Source organism: Sciurus vulgaris, assembly GCF_902686455.1.
Source record: "Sciurus vulgaris genome assembly, chromosome: 11".
Taxonomy (NCBI): Eukaryota; Metazoa; Chordata; class Mammalia; order Rodentia; family Sciuridae; genus Sciurus; species Sciurus vulgaris.
The window spans coordinates 36270562-36295927 of NC_136472.1; the positions used below are offsets into that span (position 1 = coordinate 36270562).

Sequence of the window (25366 nt, forward strand, 5' to 3'; positions counted from 1 at the left end):
GGATTGCATCATTTGCTCCCTTCAACCTCTTCAATGGAGTATCTAGGGTAAGTCCACTGAGTTCTGCATGATGAAGCCTCTGCCTGATTCTCCAGTCAGGGAGCTGCCAGCCCCTGTCTGCTCCTGATCTTCCTTAAATTCCTGGGCACTTCTGATTGCTGTCTCAGAGTCTCCAGACAGACTAAGTCCACTCCAGGTGGATCACCCCAGGTAACTCACCTGACTTTATCCCCCTCCTGCCTGCCTCCACTTAAATGTTCCTTCTTCCCACATGCTTCTCTGGCTCCCCAGTTTAGATCCTATTGTACTTTGCTTCCTACTGCACCTGTTTTCCTGATTGCATCTAGTGCTTTGCCTCCAGGACACCTTACTAGAATATGTCACCAAAGTATTTATCAGTCTTATTGTTGATTGCTGTCTAACTACCCCCAGCTCTTTGTGAACCAGACAATAGATGTTATTAACCACTATATCTCCAATAGTTTCCCTTTGCAGCACACACTGCCTGCTCAGAGAAGACAGTATTTGTTTAAAACACAGTCTAACACAGAGTATCAGGAAGGATCCAGACCTTAGCTGCGGGGTCTTAAAAGGAAGGAGATGCCACATTCTCAAAGGCAGGAGTAATATTCAGATATTCAAAATCCAGGTCAGGAAAGACCCCCCTCCCCCCCAGCTCTGGCAGGATAACATTATGGAGTGATCCAGGGTTCCTGGAGGATGGGGTGGAATAGCATAGTGACACCTTGGTATGGGGCACAGGCTAAGTACAGACATATTTTGACTTAAAAAAAAATCTAGTATAGATGCAGAGAGGCAGATTGAATCTCAGTCCACAGTGAGAGGGAGCAGAGAAGCCTCTAGCAAAGAGGGGAGATGATTGAGTATTTCAAAGGCAAATTGGGCAGAATCAGAGGGAAGACTGGGGATGTGGTTCTGCCATTTTCTGACTAAAATACACTTCTGTGACCTCACATGTAGCATGAAGAATATAACTGTCCCATGGCCAAAAGGAACAAATGGAAAAATACATGCAAAGTGCTCAATACAAAAAATGTCTAATAAAAGTAGCTTCCAGCTATCATCTAGCTACTTTTACTATAATCTGAGTGATCCTGGACAAGTCAACACCAAAAATTTTAACCAAAGTATTTAGTATGTAAGAATTTTCTGGAAAGAGTCTATATTTTCATCAGATTCTTCAGTATTTAGAGGCAAATTGTCGCATTCTACATTAGGATAAAGCATACTCTTTATTACCATGGTATTGTCTTTTATTTTGAAGATTACCAAATTTATTTTCTATTTCCCTCAAGAATAAAGTGCTGTACTCAATGTCATTAACATGTAACATCATAATAATAATACAAATCACAACAACCACTTATTTCAAATCTTAAGATTTTATTTCAAATACTCAAAAACTGTTAACAATAACCATAACATTAATAAGTGGAAATATTAAAATATAAAATGAATGCTGAAACTCATATTTCCTTTAATTTGAAAAGTTTCACAGATCTTCAGCATCAAATAAATCCATTGCATCCTGGGACCTGAAATTTCCATAAAGGAGAAATAAGAAGACTCTTGGAAACTGTTAAACAGAATGCAGAAATATTTGACTGAAAACAAAGTGAAGTACAATTTCACCAAAAGAAAAAATTCTTACCAAAAATTATTTCTGAGATGTAGTTATGTAGATACTCTACCTAAAGAGAAAAAAGTGAAATGGGTATAAAGTACCTACTCTTAAAAATCTCTTAGCATGCAAAGAAAAGATCATTTATCATACAACAACTGAAGGCACACACACAGCTGTGATCAAAAAAACTTGCATTCACACAATGACTGGCTCTTCCCAGTGAAAGCCGGTATGTACAAATCCTGCCTCCTAGCTGTATGGAATTTGAATTCTGGTAGGTGTAATACAAGTTCCATGCTTTCAACCCAAAGCCATTTTCATCTTCATCTATATTTTGTGAAAACAAATTGCAATAAAACTAAATTCCAGTTCGCCTGGATGAAAAAGACATCTTTCTGGCCTGCCCTGGCATTCAGGTACATATATTATTAATCCCAAGGCACTTCTTAACCTCACACTGACCATTCATCAATTTTCATCAGCTATGATCACTGGTCCCTGCAGTGCACCTCAGTGGGTTGACAGAACAACCTGTAGATGCAGGTTTCACAGGATAAAAATGCATTGCACTTCTAAAGTCTCAGTCTGTACTATAAATTTGAAAAAAAAAAAAAAAAAAAGAGGTGGTGGGGGACAAGGGATGCTCCATTCAGGCTAGTGGATTTCCCTGGGGGATATGACCGCATTTGCAATGGTTTTGTTGAAAATAAAACTTGAGTATAGAACCAGGGTCTAGGAGATAGTGATCTCCATGATGAGGCCAAAAACGTAACCACAGGCAGAATGTCTACATATTAAAATTCCTGCAGACAGATGTTCCTGGGGTTTATCAAAATGTGATCTGATTAAGGGATTATGGGGAAGGTTGTGCTTTAAATCATGCTCTAAGTCACACACATTCAAAATAGTTCCTGTAATGTGAGAGAAGGGGAATTTAATATTGGAAAGTATTTACAGTGCCACCAATTTTGTAAAGAGTGGAAACAGGGCAGGGGGAATCTACAAACCAGCATCAGCATGCTTCAGGGAATAGGATGATTATGTGAACTTAGCTATTTATTAGTGCAGAGACATGCTGTAAGGCTTAAGCAGGATGAAGGAAAGGGGTGGCTTAGAAGCCCATTCATTTCCAAAATGCAAACCCAAGATTTTCAAGAAAAAGTAATATTAAAATATGTATATGTTTTTGACAACTAAATTATTAATGTCTTTGATATTCTGCAAATAAAAAAAAACAAGGAAAACTGCTGTATTTTTAATGGAAAACACTGACTTCACTCTGCAAACACACCAAATACGTATCATTTAGGATAATGTCACTGATGCACATTTGACAACTAAATTACAAAGCTCTTTGATATACTTTGTATGAAGAGTGGCAATTATGGCCAATAAAATCAAAGGAAGAAAAAAACTAATTAACACTAACATGTCATTATGACTCACTAGTATATAAAATCCCATGCCTGCTCTGAATTGCTAGCAATTGGAAAATTCCAAATTCCTGAGGATACTGACAACAGATTCCAAATAACTGGAGCCACTAGAGGTTTTGTGGACTCTTTACAAGTTAGCATCACTTTCTTCTATCAAAAGACCTCAAAAATACAAATTACTTAAAAAGTACCAAAAAAATTACAAAAACTGAAACAAAAACCCCTGCCCCCAAAAGATGTGATCTCAAGGTTATAAATCATACGATAAGTTGTGAATTCTAAATAAGTTATATTTTCAAACAAAGAGATTTACTCATTTTTGTGGAATAAAGAACATGGAATTTGGAGACAAAAAGCCTAGGTTCAAATTCAAATCAGGTAATTATTTTCCCTATAACTTTGGGCAAATCATTACCCCACAATAACGACCCTTACCCAACAGAATTATCATTAGCAAAAGGAAATGGAAATTTTGTAAAAGTGGCAAAAAACAATATACAAAAGTTAACTCTTCCACTATAATATAATCTTCATCTAAACATAGCAAATCGGAAAAGTACAACATTATCCAGCTACTGAAATCTTAATGTACTGAAAGTAAACTGATCATAATTGAAAGAACAGCTCTTTGCAAAGGGAGGACTCCAGGAAACTTGGATTTGATCAAATTGTCCCAGATTTCATATTTAAAAAAATCTGGCAGAAATCTTCAGCAAGAAATTAAATCATTTTGTGGACGAAAAACAAATCTGGATTTTTAAAAGTTTTGAAATTCTAAATTACTTGAAATTAAAAATTAAAAACAAATTCGTCTACTGATAGCTAAGTAAACTTATATTATCAAAAACATTTAATAGTTAACTGTAGCTTCCAAGTATATTCTCTGACTTCTTTATTGAAAAACTCAGGACATCAAATGACCTCCTAAACTGTGAAGGTGACAATAGAGATGGAGTTGGTTTAAATAACCTAGAAAAGGGCTGAATTCCCAAAACTTTCCTTTATTTAGGTTATTTCTGCATATGTGTATGCAAAAGTGCATTGAGAAAAGTTTGTAAAGGTCATCATGCCAAACAAGTGTAAGATATTATTAGAGAAACCTACAAAGCTCTTTTGTATCTTGTAGATATGAGAAATTTATAAAATAAAGAAACTGAAATAAATGAAATAGAAAAATCTTATTATATCTCAATACAAAAAAATATAATAAATTGAGGGGAAGAGAAAAGAAAATCACAAGACAAATTCCTTTCCTGGCCTCACTGGCTGCTCTTTGACAACCTTGGCTTTGATGTTCATGACACTCAGTTGCACATATCTTTATTCATCTCTGGTCCCCTGCAGTTACTCCTGTTCTGAGTTATTGACCTTTCAAATAACTGATTTCTCCTGTTGCTTTTCTGAGCTCCCGAAATGGCTCAGACAATCAGCTCATCAGTTATCCATTGCTGACACCGTTACAGCATCTGCTCCCTCTCACTGCAACCTACCACCTCTAGGGTGATAAAGCCCGACACACAGTAGTGAAGGGAACTAGGAGATGACCCCATTGTAACCCAAAGGAAAACTCATTTGCAAAAACCAACTCATAAGTGGTTGCCCTTAAAACTCCATTGAATCTTGGCTTTCCAGAGAGTCCTCTATGCCTAATGGGTCCCCTACATTTACCTTTGAGTTCATGGTAAACCCAGAGTTTTTTAATGCATTATGAGCATTCATAAACTTCTGGAGATATTTGGAAGTATACAGCCAGTGGTGTTTCAGGACATCTTCCATTTCATAGCACTTGGACTGCCTGGCATTCATTTTCCGGAAACGCCTGAATAGTTTATTGCCAGATTCATTTCCCTCGCTTGCCCACGCCCCGATAGAGCCATCCCTCTCGATAATTTCAGGCACATGTGCCAAGGTTTTGTGAAAATAGTTGGTGATCTTTCCCTCATATCTATACTTGAACTTGGTAGAAAGGAGCTCAGCAAAACGCTGAGAATTGAAACTATACTGGCAGAGGGACTCTGGGCACTCTTGAGCAGGGCATGAGGAGCGCCACACGGGTTTCATCTTCAGGTAAAGGTCCATTAGCTCCCGGAGAGCTTCGTGCCGCTCCTCAGAAGGGATTAATTCGCACACTGCCTCAACAGTCTCTTTTGTCATGAGCTTCCTGGCAAAGTTGCCATTCATCCTCATGATTGGTTTTAGGTTCACCTTCTTCCGGAGATGCTTGTCCAGTGTGGCCTGCCATCGTTTCCTTTCCTCTTTGGAGGCGTTGGGATTTTTATATACCTCTCCTATCTCTAGCTGGAAGATCTTGTAGAACTCAGCCGCATTGCCAATGTCACAGTGGAGTGCATCTATGGAAGGCACTGTCTCAATAAAAGGTTTGGCAGAGACCCCTTTCACGCGATCCCGCAGTTCCTCCACAGACTCGTGGTACGGGTTGGAGCGCCAGACCTCATAGCGTTCCAGATTCTCAGCATGGCTTCTGGTTATGGAGTGGAAGACAAGATTTTGAGAGGCTTCCAGGCGGGTGGCATCACAAAGTGTACAGATGTAGACTGAGCCAGACGCCTCAAGGCCTTCCACTTCCCGGACAAGCTTTTCATCGTATCCAGTTCCCCTGAAGATGAACCTGAAGGTCCTGAGGATGCCTCCCATCTCCAGCATTAGTTCACTGCTCTTCATGGCCTCCCTCTCGGCAATGAGAGGGCTCAGGATGGCGGTCAGCGTCTCGTGGTCAGACTCATCTGCCAGCATAAGGCACAATGGCTTGCAACACAGCTCAGAGTTAGGTTTGGCCTCCTCGAACACCTTCACATCCTGTGAGCCGTGGGCTATGGTAATTTTCATGATGGTGAATGAAAAACGAACTGCCTTTTCTGGAACGGCCGGCCCACTCCCGTGCTTCTCGCTCACATCTCCCATTCCATCACAAGATTCCTTCACCACTACGACGAAGGGACCATTCAGGTAGTCCTCCAGGTCTTGGGATCTCATGCCTTCCAAAATGTCTTCTTCCATGTCCATCAAGGCAGACACCAAAGCTGCATCATAGCGGAACCTCTTTGCAATGGTATCTACTGGGTAATCATCCACCAAGGAGGAAAGTCCAGACAGCCCATCAATAATGCCAACATCCGTGTTGGAAGACACATTCTTCAGAGGTGGCTGCCACTCAAAGGAATGGTAGCCTGGCAGAAGGATCTTCTCTGCATTGCGAAGGGCGTGCAGAGGCTGAAAAATCTGCCTCCCTGTGATGGCTTTCACAGTCCTGTACATCTTGTGGTACTGACTGCAGCTGAGGAAGGTGTTGACACGAATGGCCAAGCAAACAGCAGGCTGCAGATCAGAGCCCCGTCCCTGCATGATGGCCTCCAGCTCATCAGCTTGTCTGTGCTCATTTCTTGCCCTCAGGGCCAGCAGGAACAAAGTCAGGCACACAGACTTCACATCTCCACCTTCTTCTTTGTCAGCAAAAGCCTTGACTTGCAGTTTCAGCTCCCTCAGCCGGTGCTTCTGAGCTCTCCGAGTGAGTGACAGAAGATGTTGACGGGGTCTTCCTCCTTTATTAATATGCACGAAGGTCTCTTTTGATTCCTTGTGGCTTGAGACATGGTGATTATATTTTTCCAAGCTGACCTCCTCATTGCACTCTTTTGCTGGACATTTGACCACCAGGGAATTCAAGATGCTCAGAAAGGACTTCACTGGACTCTCCAGGTCAGTGGGGAAGCAGGGATATCGGCAAGAGGGACAATAGCTGCCCATGACTTTGAGGCATCTGAGAATGCAGATCCTGCAAAATACATGCTTACAGCTGGTCTCCACAGGGTCAGCCAGAATGTGTTCACAAATCTGGCAGGAGATAGATTTCACAAAGTGTGCCGGGAAGTCCACTGCTAGGAGCTTGGTACTAAGATGTATCTTACTGCAGTTAGTGATCCTCTTCATGACTTCCTTGCTACTGATCCTTGCCTGAGCTCTTCTCTTGTGCCGACGGGCTTGTCTCGCTCGGTCAAGCACAGTTTTGAGTTTTTTGCTGAGCTGCACATTGGGCTGAGGTCTCTTCCTCTTGAGGCCCCGGCGGGCAGTGTGGCAGATGTCGCAGGATGGTGCGTGGGGGTGCCACTCCATGGTTGCGTTCCTTGGGAAGAAAACCTCACATGGGGCGCTGCTGAACTTCCGGTGCATGATGCTCCAGCAGTTATGGCAGAACTCAGTGGGGTGGATCGTGTCAACATCTGCCTTCACATCGATTCGGAAAACCCTGGCAATGAGGTCTGGCCAGGAAGTGACTCTCTTTTCCTTCTTTCGTAAGAGGACTTGGGTTTTAGCATCCACGGGCCCGTGGACTGGGTATCTCCTGTTGTGCTCATCGGTCTTAAAAGAATTCCCACAGATGCGGCAGAAATGTCGAAGGTTGGCTTGGTGCATTGCTTTGTCTCTTGCTTTCCCGCCATCATGGGATTTCTTTGAAAACTTAGGGGGACCCTTCAGAGCTGGTTGAGTCGGGACTGGCTTCTGGTCACCAGACTTGTCCATGGCTGCTGGAGATTGCTCCAGAGAAGGTTTTCCCTCAGAAGAATCCTTTTTATCCTTTTGAGTTTCTTCAGTTGTCTTTTCAAAGGATCTCACCCTGAATAGCTTAAATTTCCAGTCTGAAAACTTAATATGCGGGTGTTGAATTTCATCGGGTGCAGAACTGAGTCCCAAGGTGGGTGGCAAGGAGACAGCCATGCTGGCTGAGGTATCTAGGGACAGCAAAAACAGGTCAGGTTAGGACAAATAATGTACCTTGGAAGTAATAGAAATCAATGCACTCAAAGATTCATTGACATCACCCATACCTGACTTCAAATTATACCACAGAGCTATCATAACAAAAACTGCATGGTACTGACCTAGAAACAGACACATACATAGACAATGGTACAAAATGGAAGACACAAGACAAACTCTCATGTTTACAGTCCTGTGATCCTTGACAAAGGTGCCAAAAACATACATTGGAAAAGAGACATTCTTTTAGACAAATGCTCCTGGGAAAACTGGTTGTCCATATATAGAAGAATAAAAATAGACCCTTGTCTCTCACCCTGCATAAAAATAAACTCAAAATCAATCAAAGAAATAAAAATTAAACCAGAAACTATGCAAATCCTAAAAGAAAACATAGGGTCCACACTCCAGCATATGGGCACAGGCACTAACTTTCTCAATAGGACCTCTAAAGTTCAGGAAACAATACAGAGACTTAATAAATGGGATGGCATCAAATTAAAAAGCTTCTGCACAGCAAAGGAAGCAATTAGGAATTTGAAGAAAGAACCCACAAATGGGAGAAAATCTTTGCTAGTTACTCTTCTGACAGAGGATTAATATCTATAATATATAAAAGCTGAAAATTTAATACCAAAAAATCAAATAACCCAGTAAATAAGTGGGCAAATGAATTAAAGTGACACTTCTCAAAAGAACAAATACAAATGGAACAAATACATGAAAAAAATTCAACATCATTAGAAATTAGGAAAATGCAAATCAAAATGACACTGAGATTTCATCTCATACCGATCAGAAAGGTGGTCATCAAGAATACAAATAATAATAAATGCTGGAGAGGATGTGGGGGGAAATGAGCACCTTTACACTGTTGGTAGGATTGTAAATTAGTACAACCACCATAAAAATCAGTATGGAGGCTCCTCAAAAGACTAGGCATGGAACCACCATATGACCCTCTATACCCCTCCTTGGTATTTATCCTAAAGAATTAAAATCACCTTACTACAGTGATACATGTGTACCCATGTTAGAGCAGTATAATTCACAAGAGCCAAACTATGGAACCATCTTAAGAGTCCATCAAAGAATGGATAAAGAAAATGCGATGTATATACACAATGGAGTTTTACCCAGCCATAAAGAAAAATAAAATTATATTTGCAGGAAGATCAATGTAACCAGAGATCATTGTGTTAAGTGAAATAAGCCAAACTCAGAAGATCAAGGGTCATATGTTTTCTCTCATATATGGAAACTAGAAAAGAAAAAGGAAAAGAAAGATGGGAAGCTGATCTCATGAAAATAAAGGGAGATTATTAGAATAGAGAACAGGGCCCATGATGGGAGAAGGAGAGGAAGGGGGAAGTGCTGGGGGCTGATATTGGCCAAATTATATTGTTATCTTGTGTGTGTATGAATATGTAACAATAAATCCCATCAATATGTACAACTATAATGCACCAATAAAAAGTATAAAGAGAAAAAAAGAAATTGAATAAAAATATTAATGCATATGCTCAAAAAAATCTAAAACAACATTCGTTAATTCATTCTTTCCAAAAGTTATTAATTATCTTATGTTAATAAATTGTTCTGTGCTAATCATTCAGCAACGATTAGTCATTCCCTCTTTTGACAGTGGTTAGGGACCTTTATACCGTGTGTGTATGTGTGTGTGTGTGTGTGTGCGTGTGTGTGTGTGTGTGTGTGTGTGTGAGTGATTTTAAATATTGTATATACATGTAAAATTTAATTCCCTTTCCACAAAAACAAATGTCTTTCCATGTCTTTTAAGATAGAATCTTTGAGTGATTCATCTTTGTCTCCCAAAGGTTCCTAGTACACATTAGGTACTCAGCAGTTATTTGTGAGTAAATGCAAAGATAAACTAGCTACTAAAACCAAAGAAAAGCAATATTTTCCACATTGTATTAGCCTCATTGCACTAGCTGGACAATATATTTCTAGCTTTTTAAAGCAGTCTTCCGGGAGGTTGGTTGTTTATTTCTTCCAAACAGGTCATAAAGGAATGATAAAGCTACAAACCCAAAGAAACTAATTATTCACTACTTGAAAGGATGAAGTGAATTTTGAGCTTTATGGATGCAAACTAATAATAAGTATCATGGATAGTAATTATGCTTACAATTTTAATTAGTGAATGCTGCTGTAAATTATAAAGCTGTGTCTACATTAGGAACAAAAACCACAGAGCTCTTTAAACCTGCAACAAACCACAGTGTGCACATACTAAGAGGCTGAAGGACTTTGAAGATGAAAACTTCAAGTGGTTTCAGATAAAACTCACACTGGTCATTCTGAAAGTCATTGCTGGTCAATGGTCATTAGCACTATAGATTGTAGCAAGACAGATGGGAAGGATGCTTTTCTTCCAGAAAAAAAAAAAAAAAAAAAAAAGAAAAGAAAAGAAAAGAAAAGTTACATGTGCCAGAAAACCCTACCAGTCTGGGTAGCAGTGTAGGCATCAAAAGGGATGTACTGAACTCTGTCAGTGCCATCTGAGTACCCTCTAGACCCGATTTGACCTATCTTCCCCAAATTCTTTTTTTTTTTTAATGCTCAGTGACTTGCAGACTGCCACTCAAAGGGGTGACACCTGCTAGGCAAGTGTTATTCCATTGAGCCACATCCCAGTCCTTTTCATTTTATTTTGATATAGTGTCTCACTAAGTTGCCCAGCCTGGCTCTCGAGCTTGTGATTCTCCTCCCTTAGCCTCCTAATAGCTGGGGTTACAGGTGTGTGCCACCATGCCCAGTATCTTCCCAAAATTCTTTACTATACAATTGGAAAGACAGCAACTGTATTTTCAACAGATTGTCCCATCCACATCTCTCAAATTTGCTTAGGTTAACTCTTCAGACCCACCAATTATATCAAGCAACACTTTTTTCCCTCAACTAGTTAACAAACTGATTAGATTTTTATATAGTTATGCCATCATGGGGACAAATCCTTAGATGAACACACTTTAGCCAGGGGTGGAACTTTGGGACCAGGAGGGAGAGTTAATGCCCGGTCTAAACCTGACTACTGCTGCCACCAAAGTTCTTTTTAAGTCTTCCCTTTAAACTACCGAGTTTTTTTTTTTTTTTTTTCATTTTGCATGCATTATGCCTTAGGTATTGATGTTTTTCATAAAAATTAAAGGCAAATTTCTAAGACTTGATTAAAAGAGAAATCCTAATAGATTGTTCATTATACAGGGTGAAGTGAGAGTTAAACAATTTCAAGCCATTTCAAAGGTCTCAGGAACCCCAAAGGTATTTCAAGTGCAACCCCAAAATACCTCAAAGCTGCTTATAGATTAATTATGTTCCAGAGTTCTCTCTCCTGTGACAATTTAGGCCATTCCCTGTCTCCCCTGCCTCTTAGACTTGAACTTGATCTCAAATGCACTTTTCATTGCTTAGCATTTCATTTCCCAGCCTTTTTCTGAAATTCTTGTCCTTGGCATTCCAAGATAATATTTTTAGTAGTTTTTTTTTTGTTTGTTTGTTTTTTGTTTTAAGAAAAAGAGTGATTAGCCTGGAACTCATCAAGTTAAATACTGACCTTTCACATTGATTAAGTCGAGTTCATGGGCAGGATCCCTAGAACCATCTCCTTTCCCTACATATCCCTCTCCTGACTCCTACTGGCCTGAAATATAAAGCAAAATTCACCAAAACCCATTTATTTAAATACTCCTGTGGAAAGAGTGTCATCACCAAGTAGTTATTAGCTACTATATGTGTGTGTGTGTGTGTGTGTGTGTGTGTGTGTGTGTGTGTGTGTAGACTTCAGTTTATTTTATTTATTTTTTATTATTTTAGTTATTAGCTATTGACATCCAAATCAAATGCATTTATTACATTGTTTTCTAACCCAATTGTTAAAAGTTAGTCCAAACTAGAAGCAAGGAGGGTAGGGTATGTTTTGTTTTTAGGGAAATTTATACCAAGATATCTCGGTAGTTATCTATAAAATCTACACATAATGTATTTTTTATTCTTACTTAAATTTTTCACTCTTTAGAATAAACATGGATTACTTTTGAAAGAAAATAGAACTTAAAAGAACCATACTTAGTGAGGTTTTTTCCCAGCTATGAAATTAGCAAACTATTGATTTTATTCAGCATTAATAAAAGCATGGAAAATTTCAGATAACTACATACATTATTTGGAGACGTGTAAATTGGTATAAAATGTGTCGTAGAGAGTTTGTCAATATCTTTTAAAAGTTAAAATATATTATCTTTGATACAACAAATCTCAGATTAGGAAGTTATTCTGTAGATATTCTATAGAAGTATTTCCACCATATACAGTGATATTTGTATGAAGACAGATTTTTTTGAACAGTTGTTCATTGCTTTGAAAAACAGGAAATAATATAAACAACCACCAAAAAGGTATTATTAACTAAACTGTGATCCAGACATACAATAGAAAACTACACAGAAAATTAAATGCACTGATGCATATCTACAATTGCTATATGCATCATTGGTGTAGAAAAATTCCCCATAAACCAGTTGTGGTGGCTCATGCCTATAATTCTAGCAATCTGGGAGGCTGAGGCAAGAGGATTACAAGTTTGAGGTCAGCCTCTGCAACTTAGCAAGATCCTGTTTTAAAATTTAAAAAATGTAAAAAGGATCTGGGAATAGGAATGTGCTCAGTGTTAGAGTACCCATGAGATCAATTCCCAGTACTACACACACACACACACAAAAGGAGGAGTGGGGTGGGCAGTGCGGGGGGAAAGAGAAAAAAAAAAAAAAAAAAAAAAAGAACAAAAATGCTCACATGAAAAAAAAAACAGAAGAAAAAACAGCAAGGACTCCATTTATGCATATATGTTCATATTTGTATGTAATGAAAGTACAAGAATTCCAGTGCTTAATTTCCGGAAAATAAAATTAGCACTGGCAAGAGGGTTTTTTCTTTTGTTTGGTTTTGTTTTTTTTGTTTTTTTTTTTGTGTGTGTGTGTGTGTGTGTGTGTGCTGGGGATCGAACCCAGGGCCTTGTGCTTACAAGGCAAGCACTCTACCGACTGAGCTATCTCCCCAGCCCCAAGAGGGCTTTTTAAATTTTTTTTAAATTTTATTCATATTTATTTCATTTTAATTTTTCTCAACACACTATTTTAAAATTTGTGTATTGATCTCATTTTGAATAAAACTGTTTTAAAGACTAGATTTATATGTACCAATAGTCACTCTTTCGTTTTTCCTTTTTAAATTTCTCTAGAAAAGCAATCTGAATATCACCCTTAGCTTTTCTTTCTTTTCTGTAAAAAATGTAGAAAGGGGACTAAAATAAGAACCTATAGACACATGAGTCCTGTGAAGTTAGGGTTATACAAGACTTATTTTGCACTCATGTTCTGACACTTTGAACCTTGCAAAGGCTTGCCCTCCTCTCCTTAACACAAGGTGGCTGCAGTAGAATCTAAAAGGCTAAGGGGCCGGAGCAGGTTCCCGCTGTCCCCATCAGACACTGTCATTTCAGCACAGTGGTCATCTGCCATCACAGCTGCAGGGCTTCTTCCCTCCACAGGGCATGAACCTATACGGACAAACCAATCTGTGGTGGCATGGACGAGGCAAAAGCTGTAGTTTGTGGTGACGATCATCATTAGTTACTCTAAAGGGCGAGACCACAATAGCAGTACCACTGCCCATTTCTACCCCAGCTGCCTCCCTGTAACACATACATACAACTCTGGGGCCCACTGTCTCCTCTCTTCACATCTTCAACTTCATCTGTACAATTCCCAAATGATCATGCATGCCCAAGTGGTGTCACGACCATCTTATTCATTTGTTCATTCACTCCAGCTGCCTCTGCACCAGAAGGTTGATCATACCAAAGTCCTTTCCATCAGCCTCAGGCATCCACAAAATGACCTAAAGATACTTGGCATTCCTCCAAGCAACTTCTTCCTTGAACCATTTCAGGAAGTTCCAACACCTGGTCAGAAATCCCAACACAAGATGATAACCTCAAAGCAGGGATTCTCCATGGCAATTAACATTAATATGAATCAGAATCAATAGATAGATTGCTTTCCAAAACATGCAGATCATCAGGTCCCAGAGAATTTCATGGTGTGTCTGGGATGGAGCACGGAAATTTTGCTTTTTAAACAAGCATTCCAGTGATCCTGATGTGAGGGGCTCACACGTGAGGGTCACATGGAGAAACACTGGTCTTCTACTGAGTCTGACCAAGTTCAGGGAATGCCTGGCAATACCCGGGAAACCGCACATTTCCTCCCACCACAGAATTTCTTTGCTCCTGATTATTTTTCTTGCCTGCATTATATCTTCCCAAGAGTCTCACATTGTTCCCTCTGCTGATTCATTTACACATTCATTCAAGAAACTCTCCTTAGACCCTTCTTCTGCCAACAGCATTCATTTATAGTAATTTAGATATGTAGCATCTTTCCTCGGAGCCTTTAGTTTCTCTAAACTTGGCCTCTTGTGCCTTTTCTATTTTCATTCATTAGAAAGAAAAACAAAATTGATGTCAGCCCTCCTCGTGCCCTCTTCCCTCATTGCCTGAAAGGAAAAAAGCTCAAGTACTTCTGATTAGAAACATAAAATTATAATAAATATTTTGACTCAAGGCATGAAAAGTACAAGTGTTACCTTGCTCAGCAGGCTGCCTGGCCAAAGTATTTAGGATGTCTGCAATTTGGCTGATATTATTCAATACCAAAAGGAAGCCAAATGTGTCCCCTGCTCCCTTCTTGCTCTTTTGTCCCTCGGCCCATACTGCTGCATTATTTATCAGCTCCCACCTCACCGTCCTTCCCAGCCTCCCCCACCACAGAGGGCTAACCACAAACGATCACAGCCAATCACAGACCAGGAGCCCCCAGCTCCAGCTGGCACCTGGGTCCTCAGGAAGCTTAGTTGGGGGACCTGAGTATACAACCATGCCAGTTCACTCCCCAGAACCTTTCAGTTGGAAATGGTCTTGCCAATATAAACCGACTTCTGCCTGGGTTCTATAGTTCTGTGCTTCAATTTCTGCATCTGTAAAATGGAAATACCTTAAGCACAGACCTCAAAGGGGTGATGAGGTTATACAAAGTTATCATAGGAAAATACCTGGAATGGTACCTGGCCCTTAATAGAAAATACGAACAATGCTATGAATTTTTGGTTTTATTTTGAAATGATAAAAAACAGTCCCAAAACCATTCCACCTGGAAGGTTGATATTCCTTAAAACTAAACTAAAGTTTAAACATGACTGCAATTTCAAAGACAACAGACCTGGATTTACATCTTGACTCAAACCTTTGATTCATTACCTAAACTTTAAGAACTTTAATCTTGTCATTTATTACCTAGGATTGTTACTTTGAGCTTGTATCCTCGAAAGCAATGGGCCAGGCATCCAAGTAGGTGACAGCATTTAATTATCACAACAGTCACTTGACATTATTGTCTCTCAAAAGAAGCAAGGGAGGAGCTTTTCCACAGTCACACAGTCCCTAAACAGTGAAGTTGAGGTGGGATTGCAAAGCCCATGTTCTTAATGACTCCACTATACTGTGAAAAGGCAAAAAGGAATTTCACTTCATAGGAACAGACCGAGGATGACTCAAAAATGAATAGGTGTGTGCCTAGCACAGTCTGTGTTTCAAATCCCCTTAATAATTCTTAGACCAACTTTATGCCCAAAGTACCTCTGTGCTCAACTGGTCTGTGAGAGACTGCTTTGTTTGTTTGAACCCCAGAAAAACTGTCACCGGGCAGGTGCAAGGATTCCCTTGTTCTGTTCTGCCCTTATTGGGCCCTGCTGCCACTCTTCCATCCTCACTCTTGTGCTCTGGGACCTGTCCAGGCACACCACAACAGTCCTGGGGACAGAGTTTCTGCTCCCAAAAGTGGAGATGTGGCAGAAACCATTGCAGTACAGTAATACTGGAAGGGGAACTAAGTTTCTTAGGTCCATGGCTAAGAAACTTCAGTGTGTTCATGCCAGAGGAATGGAACCTTCACTTGATGTCTATATTTGAAAACAGACTGAGAGACTAGGCAGATGAGAAGGAAGAATTTCCTAAAGATAATGTTCACATTCAACAGGGATCCCAGGAAGCAGGTTTTATGGTTTTGATGTTCTTCTCATACAATGGGGTCTGGTAAAGAGGACTCATAATGCTGGGCATGGTGGCACAGGCCTGCAATCCCAGTGGCTCAGGAGGCTGAGACAGGAGGATGGAAAGTTCAAAGCCAGCCTCAGCAAAAGTGAGATGCTAAGCAACTCAGTAAGACCCTGTCTCTAAATAAAATACAAAATAGGGCTGGTGATGTGGCTCAGTGGTTCAGTGCCCCTGAGTTCAATTCCTGGTACCAAAAAAAAAAAAAAAAAAAAAAAAAAAAAAGACTCACAACATGATTCAGGTGGAGGAAAGTGTCCTTTTCAATTCTTCAAAATCCTGCATCTCCAATGGACTCAGAGAGAAAAGGAAAGGTCTAGATGTTCATATCTCACACCTTGAAGGAAAGACAGAAACAATATCGTCTCCCAAAACCAGAGCAAAGCAGTAAGTCCAACCAAGCTTCCAAAGACCAGGCTTCAGTTCTATATGCTCACTTAGAAATTAAGTGAAATCAAATCACTATTACTTGTCCCTTGCTGAGAGTTAAGACCTCCTCCGATTCCCTGGGAAAACAAGCTGAGGAATGGACCTTGGTTCCTTTGCCTGGATACTAAAATCCTACCCACTTTTCTTTCAAATATTTCCATGCAACACGCCCCACCTGGAGTAATCCTTGACTTTTATCATAAAATAGCAAAGAGCTGCCTAGAATTCCACCTTGGTTCCAAGCAAATTCAAAATAAAACACTGCTGACAGATGTTGGCCAGATTTTGCAGGAGGTCAAGAATAAAAGGGGCCAAACTAGAGCCTGAACAATTCGATGCCTGGTTCCAGCCTTCCACAGGGCCCTTCAGTCAGTGATTAGGTGCAGTTAGTCCTGGAAGTGCCCACAGGCTCTTCCATAGCTGGGATCCCCCAGTCACCTCTCCTTGAAGTTCCTCCTGCCACCTGCCCCTCCATCCAAGCCCCAACCCCTTCTTAGCACGTTGCCTACACTTATTCCCCATGACTCCCCAAAGGCCATTTTAAAAGACCTTTACAAATTCAATTTCTTCCCAGCTCCAGTTGCTGATATCAATCAAAACCTACCCCTGCAGCCCTGGTGTGAGTGTGCGAACACTGAATTTTTTCTTTTCTTTTTTCTTTTTTTTTTTTTTTTTTGTGCTCTTATCATAATCCAGCAGATGCTGTTTGCCAACATTGTGATTACATATATAAACATGTATCTATACATCTCCAACCAGCAAAGCTCTTGTCTTCTAGCATCACCAAATCGAAAGCCAGAGCTAGAAGGGAACTTAGAGGTTATCTGGCTCAGTGGATGCATTTTGTAGGCAAGAAACTGCCCCTGAAGGATAAATTATCGCATTCAATGTCACAGGAGGGAATTAGTAGCAGAAGGAGCATTTCAAACAGGGTCTCCAGGGTCCCCAGACAAGATTCTTTCCATTACACTGAAAAGGGGACATCCCTCCCTCTCATGCTCAATACCATCTCGCCTCACTTCTCCTGAAAAGAAATTTGAGTGGGCAATAGGGCCGACCCCGAAGTCAGTGCTAGATCAGCGCCATGGGTGACAAGGCGAAGTTGTCACCTGGTTGCATTGGTGGTGGAGAGACGGGATCTCCAACACGCTGGTTTCTCCCCCACTTTCCCAGGCTTAAAATCGCCTTCTAATTAATTCATTGTGGATTATCCCTGTTAGTAAATTTTCTAATGCGTTGTTAATTACCCTAACCGTGTCTGCAGCTCATTCTCAGCACATTCAGGAGTGTCGCAGCGGCCCTTCTGAGGTTGTCCAGGCTGTTTTCTAAACAACTAGCGCCACCGTGTGGGCAGAAAAATGCCACATCCTTGCCGCATCAGAAACAGCCATCAGAAAAACTCCCCAGAAGTTAGGGAATTCATGAACGGGTTAAGAAGGAATCATGCATTTGCCTCCTTCTCTTCTCCCCTTATCTCAACCTCTAACCCTCCATTATCGTCCGCCTCTGTAGGAATCCCGTGATTCCTATAGACTAGGAAACAGCACCAAAAGCTTACAAAGGTCCAAGTACACAAGGTGCCCCCAAGCCCACACCTAGTTAACTCCAGTCTTCCACTAAAGGCAAGGTCCAAGGTGGAACTCCGGCCTCCTTGTCTTGCTATGCCTGACCATTCCCAGAAAATGTGTAATAAATGCCTTCTCCTCCCTGTCTTCATGAGGCAGTCTGAGGAACTGGAACTGATGTCCAGAAAATAAGCCTGACTGGCCAAATTCTAATTGGGAGGCAGGTGAGAAATAGAAAGTTTGGTGGTCCATTTTCAGAATAGCCTGAATTGGGATGTAAGATCCAATTGTAGACATTTTAATTACCCGCCCCAAATTTAAAATCAGCTACTCACAGAGATTGTTCCTCCAAGCTCCTCCTATCAGGGTAAGGAGCAGCACTGCACTGGGGATAAAAGCAGGTGGATTGTCCACTGAGGGGTGCTTGCTGGCCAGGTTAAGTAGCATGCTCTCCTGAGGAAGTACAGTTTGCCTTGCCCACTGACTTGTGAGAATGGGTTTGATTTCTTGTGACACCTCGGTATTTCTATCAATAAGAGCATGTGTTCCATTCCAAACCCCAAAACAGAAGGGTGTTTCTTTGCCTCCTCATCCTATTGAGCTGCATGGATGGGGTCGAAAAATGAGTTCAAGCCTTCATGTAGGGTGAATTTGATCTAAATATCTCAGGGTCAATTTTCAGGTTTGGGGAGTAAGCCTTTCCAATGGAAAGGTTTGTAGGGTGTTAACAGATGTTTCTACCAAAAGCCAACTGAACAACTATTTCAAGCTTTATACATTGGAAGTTCCCAAAAATTCACAATCGTAGTTTTTCAACATAAAGTGGCTTTAACTATAATTTAGTGTAACTATATTTTATCTATAGTTGCTATACAGCTTTATTTTCTATAGACAAGAATGATTGCCAAGTTTTTAAGAATTAACTAAGATCTAGATTCAGTTTGTGAAAAAGAGAGTAGATTGAAAAGTAAAAAATATACCATTCAATTGTCTGTAATTTTTTTAAAAAGTTTTTTGTTTTAATTTAAATGTTAAAGTTTAAATGTTAACTGATTTAAATGTTCATCTTATTATGAAATTTTCTTGGAATATCATCCTCTACTCAAAAAGCACCATTTCCTAATGCAGAGAAATCCTACTGTTAGGCTTTTGAACCCTAAGTGTACCCCAAAGGCTCATGTGTTAAAATTTTTGTCCCTCACTTATGGCACAACTGGGAACTGATGGAACCATTTAGGAGGAGGGACTAGTAGAAGCACCTTAGGTCATCAAACGTGTGCTCTTGAAGGAGATATTGGGACTCTGACCCCTTTCTCTCTGCTTCCTGGCCACTGTAAAGTGAGCAGCTTCACTCTACCACATGATCCTTGCCATGATGTCCAAGCGACAGGGACAAATGACCCAAAACTGAAACCTCTGAAACCATAACCCCAAATAAATCTTTTCTCCTTTAAGTTGATTTTCTCAGGTATTTTATCACAGCAACAGAGAGCTGACGAACACACCCACTTTAACTTCACTATTATAGAAAAGAGGAAAGACTGTCCTTTTCCACACTGGAATGGCTAATAGTAAAATAAATCAAGCATCCCCAATCCAAAAAAATCAGAAATCCAAAATGATTTAAAATTCAAAATTTTTTGAGTGCTGACATAATGCGACAAGTGAAAAATTCCACACCATGAAACTTTGTTTCATGAACAAAATTACTAAAAATATATAAAATTACCTTCCGGTAATATACATATATATGCATATATATATGAATATATATATATATTCAGGTTATATATATAAATTTTGCATTTCTACTGAGGTCCCATCCTCAAGATATGTCATGTATATATGCAAATATTCCAAAACCTGAAAACATCCCGAGCACTTTGAATAAGGTGCATTCACCGTAATATTTTATTCCATTATATAAGTCTTACAATGATCCATCTGGATTTCTCACTGTATGTCAACTTGAAAAAGTAACTTTGCTTTGTGACAAATAAGGGGAAGGAGGCTAGTTTAGGTTGAGCTATAGTTGACCTTTGCATTTCTTTATCCTTTACCAAAAGGGATGTACCTCCATTTTTCTCAGGCTTCCCTCAATCTTCCCAATTTCTCCAATATCCCCCTTCCTGCTTCAATATCCATCATCAACCATAAGAGAAAAAAATATGTATACATATATGTGTGTGTGGTGTGATTGCCATTAATTTGCATGTTGCTATGGTCTGGATATAGTCTGGATATAGTTCCAGTGTCCCCCAAGGCTTCGTATTTTGAAGTTGAATATCACCATGAGACCTTAATCCAGCTGTGGTGTTTAGAGGTGGGGCCTTTGGGAAGTGATTTGAATTAAATTAAGTTGTTAGGGTGGAGGCCCCCTGGTTGAATCCTGGTGGCGCTATAAGAACAGGGAAAGAGAACACGCACACACACCTGGCTTGTGTGCTCCCTGTCTCTTGCAGTGTGATGCTCTGCACCACTTCAGGGCTATGCCAGTCAGAAGCTCAAGACCAAATGAGCTTTGCATCTCCAGAATCATGAGCTGCAATAAACCTCTTTCTTTTTTAAAGTAACCTGGCTCATTACAGCAATAAAACACTGACAAACACAGATGAAGTACCTGTAAAATACCAAGGGGAAAATGTTCACAGCAATCTAACAAACAATATGAATAGTCCTCAGGCTTCCTAAGCGTCTTTGTTACTCCTGTGGCTCCTTGGTCACAACCATTATTTAGAGAATATGTCTAACATGTTTAAGACAGCAGGAATCAACTCTGGGTTCAGTGGCTTCTGGCCACTTGGATTTATAATTTCCTTTCTGTAATACATATATTTCTCCTTTTAATAATAAATAGTAATATAGTATAGTATTAAGATATGCTTATGTCTGTTGACCTAAATGTGGGTATTTGCTCAAAGGTCTTATGTTGAAGACCTCACACCCACTGCCTCAGAATGTGACTGTGTCTGGAGATAAGGCCTTTTATTAGTCAGAATTTTCCAGAGAAATGGAATTACTGTGGGGGTGGAGAGAGAAATTGATTATGGGAATTGGTTCACAAGATTATAGAGGCCAAGAAATCCCACAACCCACTATTGACCAGCTGGCAAAACAGGAAAGTCAGTGATGTAATTCAGCCCAAGCCCAAAGTCCTAAGAACCAGAAATGCCAATACCCAAGGACAGGAGAAGATGGATGTCACAGCTCAGAAAGAAGAAACTCATTTTTTCCTTCTCCCTTTTGTTCTATTTGGGTCCTAAACACATTTGATGCTACCCAACCACATTGGTGAAGGTAATCTTCTTTCACTGACTCAAACATCCTCACAGATAGGCCCAGAAATGTTTTACCAGCTCTCTGGATATCCCTTAGGCCAGTCAAGTTGATACATAAAATTAACCATCAAAAACCCCTTCAAGGGTGAGTGAGGTGAAGTGAGGTCATTAGGGTGGGTTCTAATTCATTCCGACTGGTACCATGTAAGAAAAGGAAAAAGAGAGAGAGATAAGGGAGCTGCAGATTCAGACAGACCAGGTAATGACACAGTAAGAAGGTGGCCTTCTGCAAGCCAAGGAGAGAAGCCAGACCTGCCAGCACTTTGATCTTGAGCTTCCAACCTCTAGACTGTGAGTAAAGACTTTTAGGTTATTTGAGTCATTCTATCTACAGGGTTTGTTAGGCAACCCAACCTCACGAACACAGTGGGCATCAAGTCTCTTATCCTGGGCATTCACTTTATTCACCCACCCCCATAAAAGGAGAAAGAAGTCAAGTTAGAGACTACTCCTTGAGCCTCAGTCTTACTGATCAAGTATGGCTGTCATGGCCATTCTCTGCCTAATGTTGGCTTCCGGTATCGGGCACTGGTTAAGAACCTAGGGTTCAGAGTGGCATAACTCTTTCACCCTTTGCAACCCACATGGCCTTGTTCATATTTCTTAGTCCCTCTGATTTCATTTCTTTATTTGAGAATTGGAATAATATTACTCAACTGGTAATGTTCTTGAGCATATTAGATGAGTTAATACAGGTGAAGGCTTAGCACACCCTTAAATACGATGCTGCCTCAAGAATTTCTGATCCTCTTCCAAAACAGTCCTTTCAGTCTTCGGCAGTTTATTTAGTGGCAACTCCACACTTTCAGGCACACTCTTAGAGTCTTCTTCAAGGTCTTATTCTCTAAATACTTACATCCAATCAGTCCACACAATTCCGAATACATAAAGTTATGTCAAATCATTTTACTCCTCTGATAAAAATCTCCTGTGGTTTTCCATCTTGGTTAGGGTAAAAGCTTCATGAGAGCCAACAAAGACTATTATATCTCTTACCTCTTCCATCTCTTCTACTTAATTGCAGCTATACTGACTCCTTTGCTAGCGTTGGAAAAGTCCAGATATGCTTGTACTTGCTATTTCCTCCCCTGAAATGTTACTTTCGTCACTGCATTATCATCAGAGGTCTCCACAGAAACAGACCCAGTAGAGTAGAGGAGAGGAGAGTAGAATAGAATAGATATTATAAAGAATTGGCTCACACAATTTGGAGGCTGAGAAGTCCTATGATCTGTCAGCTAGAGGCTATAAAGAAAATCTGTGATGTAGTTCCAGCTCCAGTCCAAAGGTCTGGAGAACCAGACCTAATAGTGACATTAAGTTCCAGTCCAAAGGCTAGAGAAGATCAGTGTCCCAGCTCCCCAGTCAGGTAAAGAGAGAGCAAATCCTCTCTCTCTCTCCACCTTTTTGTCCTGCTTGAATGGTGCCCATCCTCACTGGATAGAGCCTTTGGCTTTACTAAATTCACTGATTAAAATGTTAACCTCATTCAGAAATACCCTCACAGATGCACCTGTAAATAATGTTTAGCCAAATATCTGGGCACCCTCTGGTCCAGTCATGTCAACACACACAAAAAAATTAAATAAATCTGGAGTAATTGCAAGGTTAGAGAGAGAAAATAAGATTGTGAATCAAGAATCAAGAAAAGCAGAATACAATTTCTGCTACATCTCTGGGCAACTCTTTCACCTTGACCCATTCAGGTAACCTCTCTTGAGTTTGGATTTTTTAGTTCAAGCTTCTGTAAAGATGGGCAACACCCACTTTCCAGCGTCCCTATGAGGATTAAATAATTTAATGAGACTTCCTGGCCAAGAGTCTGACAATTGGAAGGCATTTAATAAATACTGAATATTACATGTGCTAATGGAAACATACCCTCCCTCTATGAAAATTGTGATCAAGTTGCAATTCTCCCAAGATTTATACTATAAAGTCAATCCATAACAGATCGGAACAGAGATGTGAAAAGTCACATTTAAAAAATACAATGGAAAAAAAAATACAATGTTTTCCAGCTAAACAAAACTTGAGGATAGTAAAATGTGAAAAGGGAGATGATTAATCATTATTGTGAGTTTAATTGTGCCTTCTTCTCCAAAATTCAGGTTGAATTTCTAACTCCCAGTGTATCTGAATGTTGATTGTATTTTGAGACAGGTTATTTAAGAAGGTAATTAAGTTAAAATGAGGTTACTAGACCCTAACCCAATATGACTAGTGTCCTCATAACAAAAAGATACAAACACACAGAGAAGAAAGACCACAGGAATATTCAGAGGTAGAATGATCAGATTTTGAGAGCTGTAACCTAATGAGTTCACCCTAATTTGAATGGACTAATTATGTGGTAACTGTGGGCAAGTGGGGTGTGACTGGAGGAAGTGGGTCACTGGGGCCATGCCCTTGGGGATGGATTGTATCCTGTCCCCGGGCTCCTCCCCTCCTCTCTATCTCTGTCTCTGCTTCCTGGCTGCCTAGAGATGAGCACCTTTCCTCCACCATGCCCTTCTGCCATGATGCTCTGCCTTGCCTCTGGCCCAGAGCAATGGAACCAGCTGACCTCTAAATTGTGAGCCTAAAATAAATTTTTACTCTCTCAAGTTGATCTTGTCAGGTATTTTGGTCACAGGGATGAATAGCTGATTACCACAACCACTGATGACAAAGAGAAAAGACAACCATCTACAACCTAAAAAGAGGCTTCAGAAGAAACCAACCCCTTTTACACCTTGACCTCAGACTCCTAGCCTCCAAATTAAGAGAAAATATATTTTATTGTTTAATCCACCTTGTCTAGGTTGATATGTTACAGCAGCTCTAGCAAACCAGTGTAACTATTAATGGAAATTTAGAAAACTAAAGTCAGAAAGACCTATAGAGATCCACATTCATTCATCAAAGAGAGTTATCAACTTCAAAACTGCCACTTTCCCATCACCAAGATGTGTACAGCTTGAAGAGCAACTCAAGTTATCATTGTTTGCATTCATTAAACTTTTCAATTATCTAACTGAATCCTCTTGTTTTGGTTGCAATATTCTCATTATAATTTGATTTTCTGTGAGAGAGTTTTTGATATTGGTTACTTTTGCCAACTGAGAACAGCTTCTCCTCCTTCCATAGTGAATCTGACATCTGTCCGACACCATTCCCTGCCTCCCTCACTGAACCAAGGCCACTCATTCAATTTCTCCATCCCTTAAACACAATGTTTGGGCTAGGGTTGGTCACATGACCCAAGGAGGGGGCTTGATATGAACAATGAGAGAAAGGGACCCTCTCTTCTAAGATTGTGCTCCCAAAGAATCTCATAAGCCTGGAGATGCCAAAGGTCAATTAGGCAAGAGAAGGAAAGAGGCAGTAGAAGAAACAGATGGCAATATTTAAACTCTTGGATCCAACTGAAATAGACTCCAACCTCATAGGCTTCTATGTTGTAAAAGTCAAGAAATTCAATTTACTGTTTAAGGTAGGTTGAATTTGGGTTTGTCTCCCTCAAAACCATTGTTAATCCTGACTAACTTTTATTTAGCCATTGTGAATCTTCTTTAAAAATCCTACTGTCCTGGAAATTGGGGTAACTTTAAGGAAAAGTTTACTTCAACTCACAAGTATATTTGGAACATGAGAATGTCCCCTATATTTCATGTAAGTTCCTATATTAAGACAGATAAAATTTGGGTTTCTGATTAAAGTAAGTATCTGGCCATCTTTTTATCAGGTATATGACTATTAATTGAAAAAAAAAATTAAAGTTCATTGCAGTACTGCTTGTTATAATAACGTAACTGTGTTCAACAGAAGAACAGAGACTAGATGAAGAACAAAATGGACCGACTTCTATGCACAGTGATTTGCCAATAATTATCAAAAGTACTTATGCAGTGGACTAGTCTTCCCTAACAAAATATGTAAACTGGGCTTATATATTTATAAATATGTAAATATTTATATATTAATTATACATATGTATATTTTTT

The 25366-nt window shown here is 39.9% G+C and overlaps 1 protein-coding gene across 1 annotated transcript; it reads right to left on the reverse strand.

Annotated features, from left to right (window-relative positions):
- Positions 1-4683: 4683 nt before the first annotated feature.
- On the reverse strand, positions 4684-7815 carry RAG1 (recombination activating 1; the record flags this gene model as incomplete). Its single annotated transcript, XM_079103531.1, has 1 exon — positions 4684-7815. One exon carries the CDS (start codon positions 7813-7815, stop codon positions 4684-4686), a length of 3132 nt encoding a protein of 1043 aa, XP_078959657.1.
- Positions 7816-25366: the final 17551 nt, after the last annotated feature.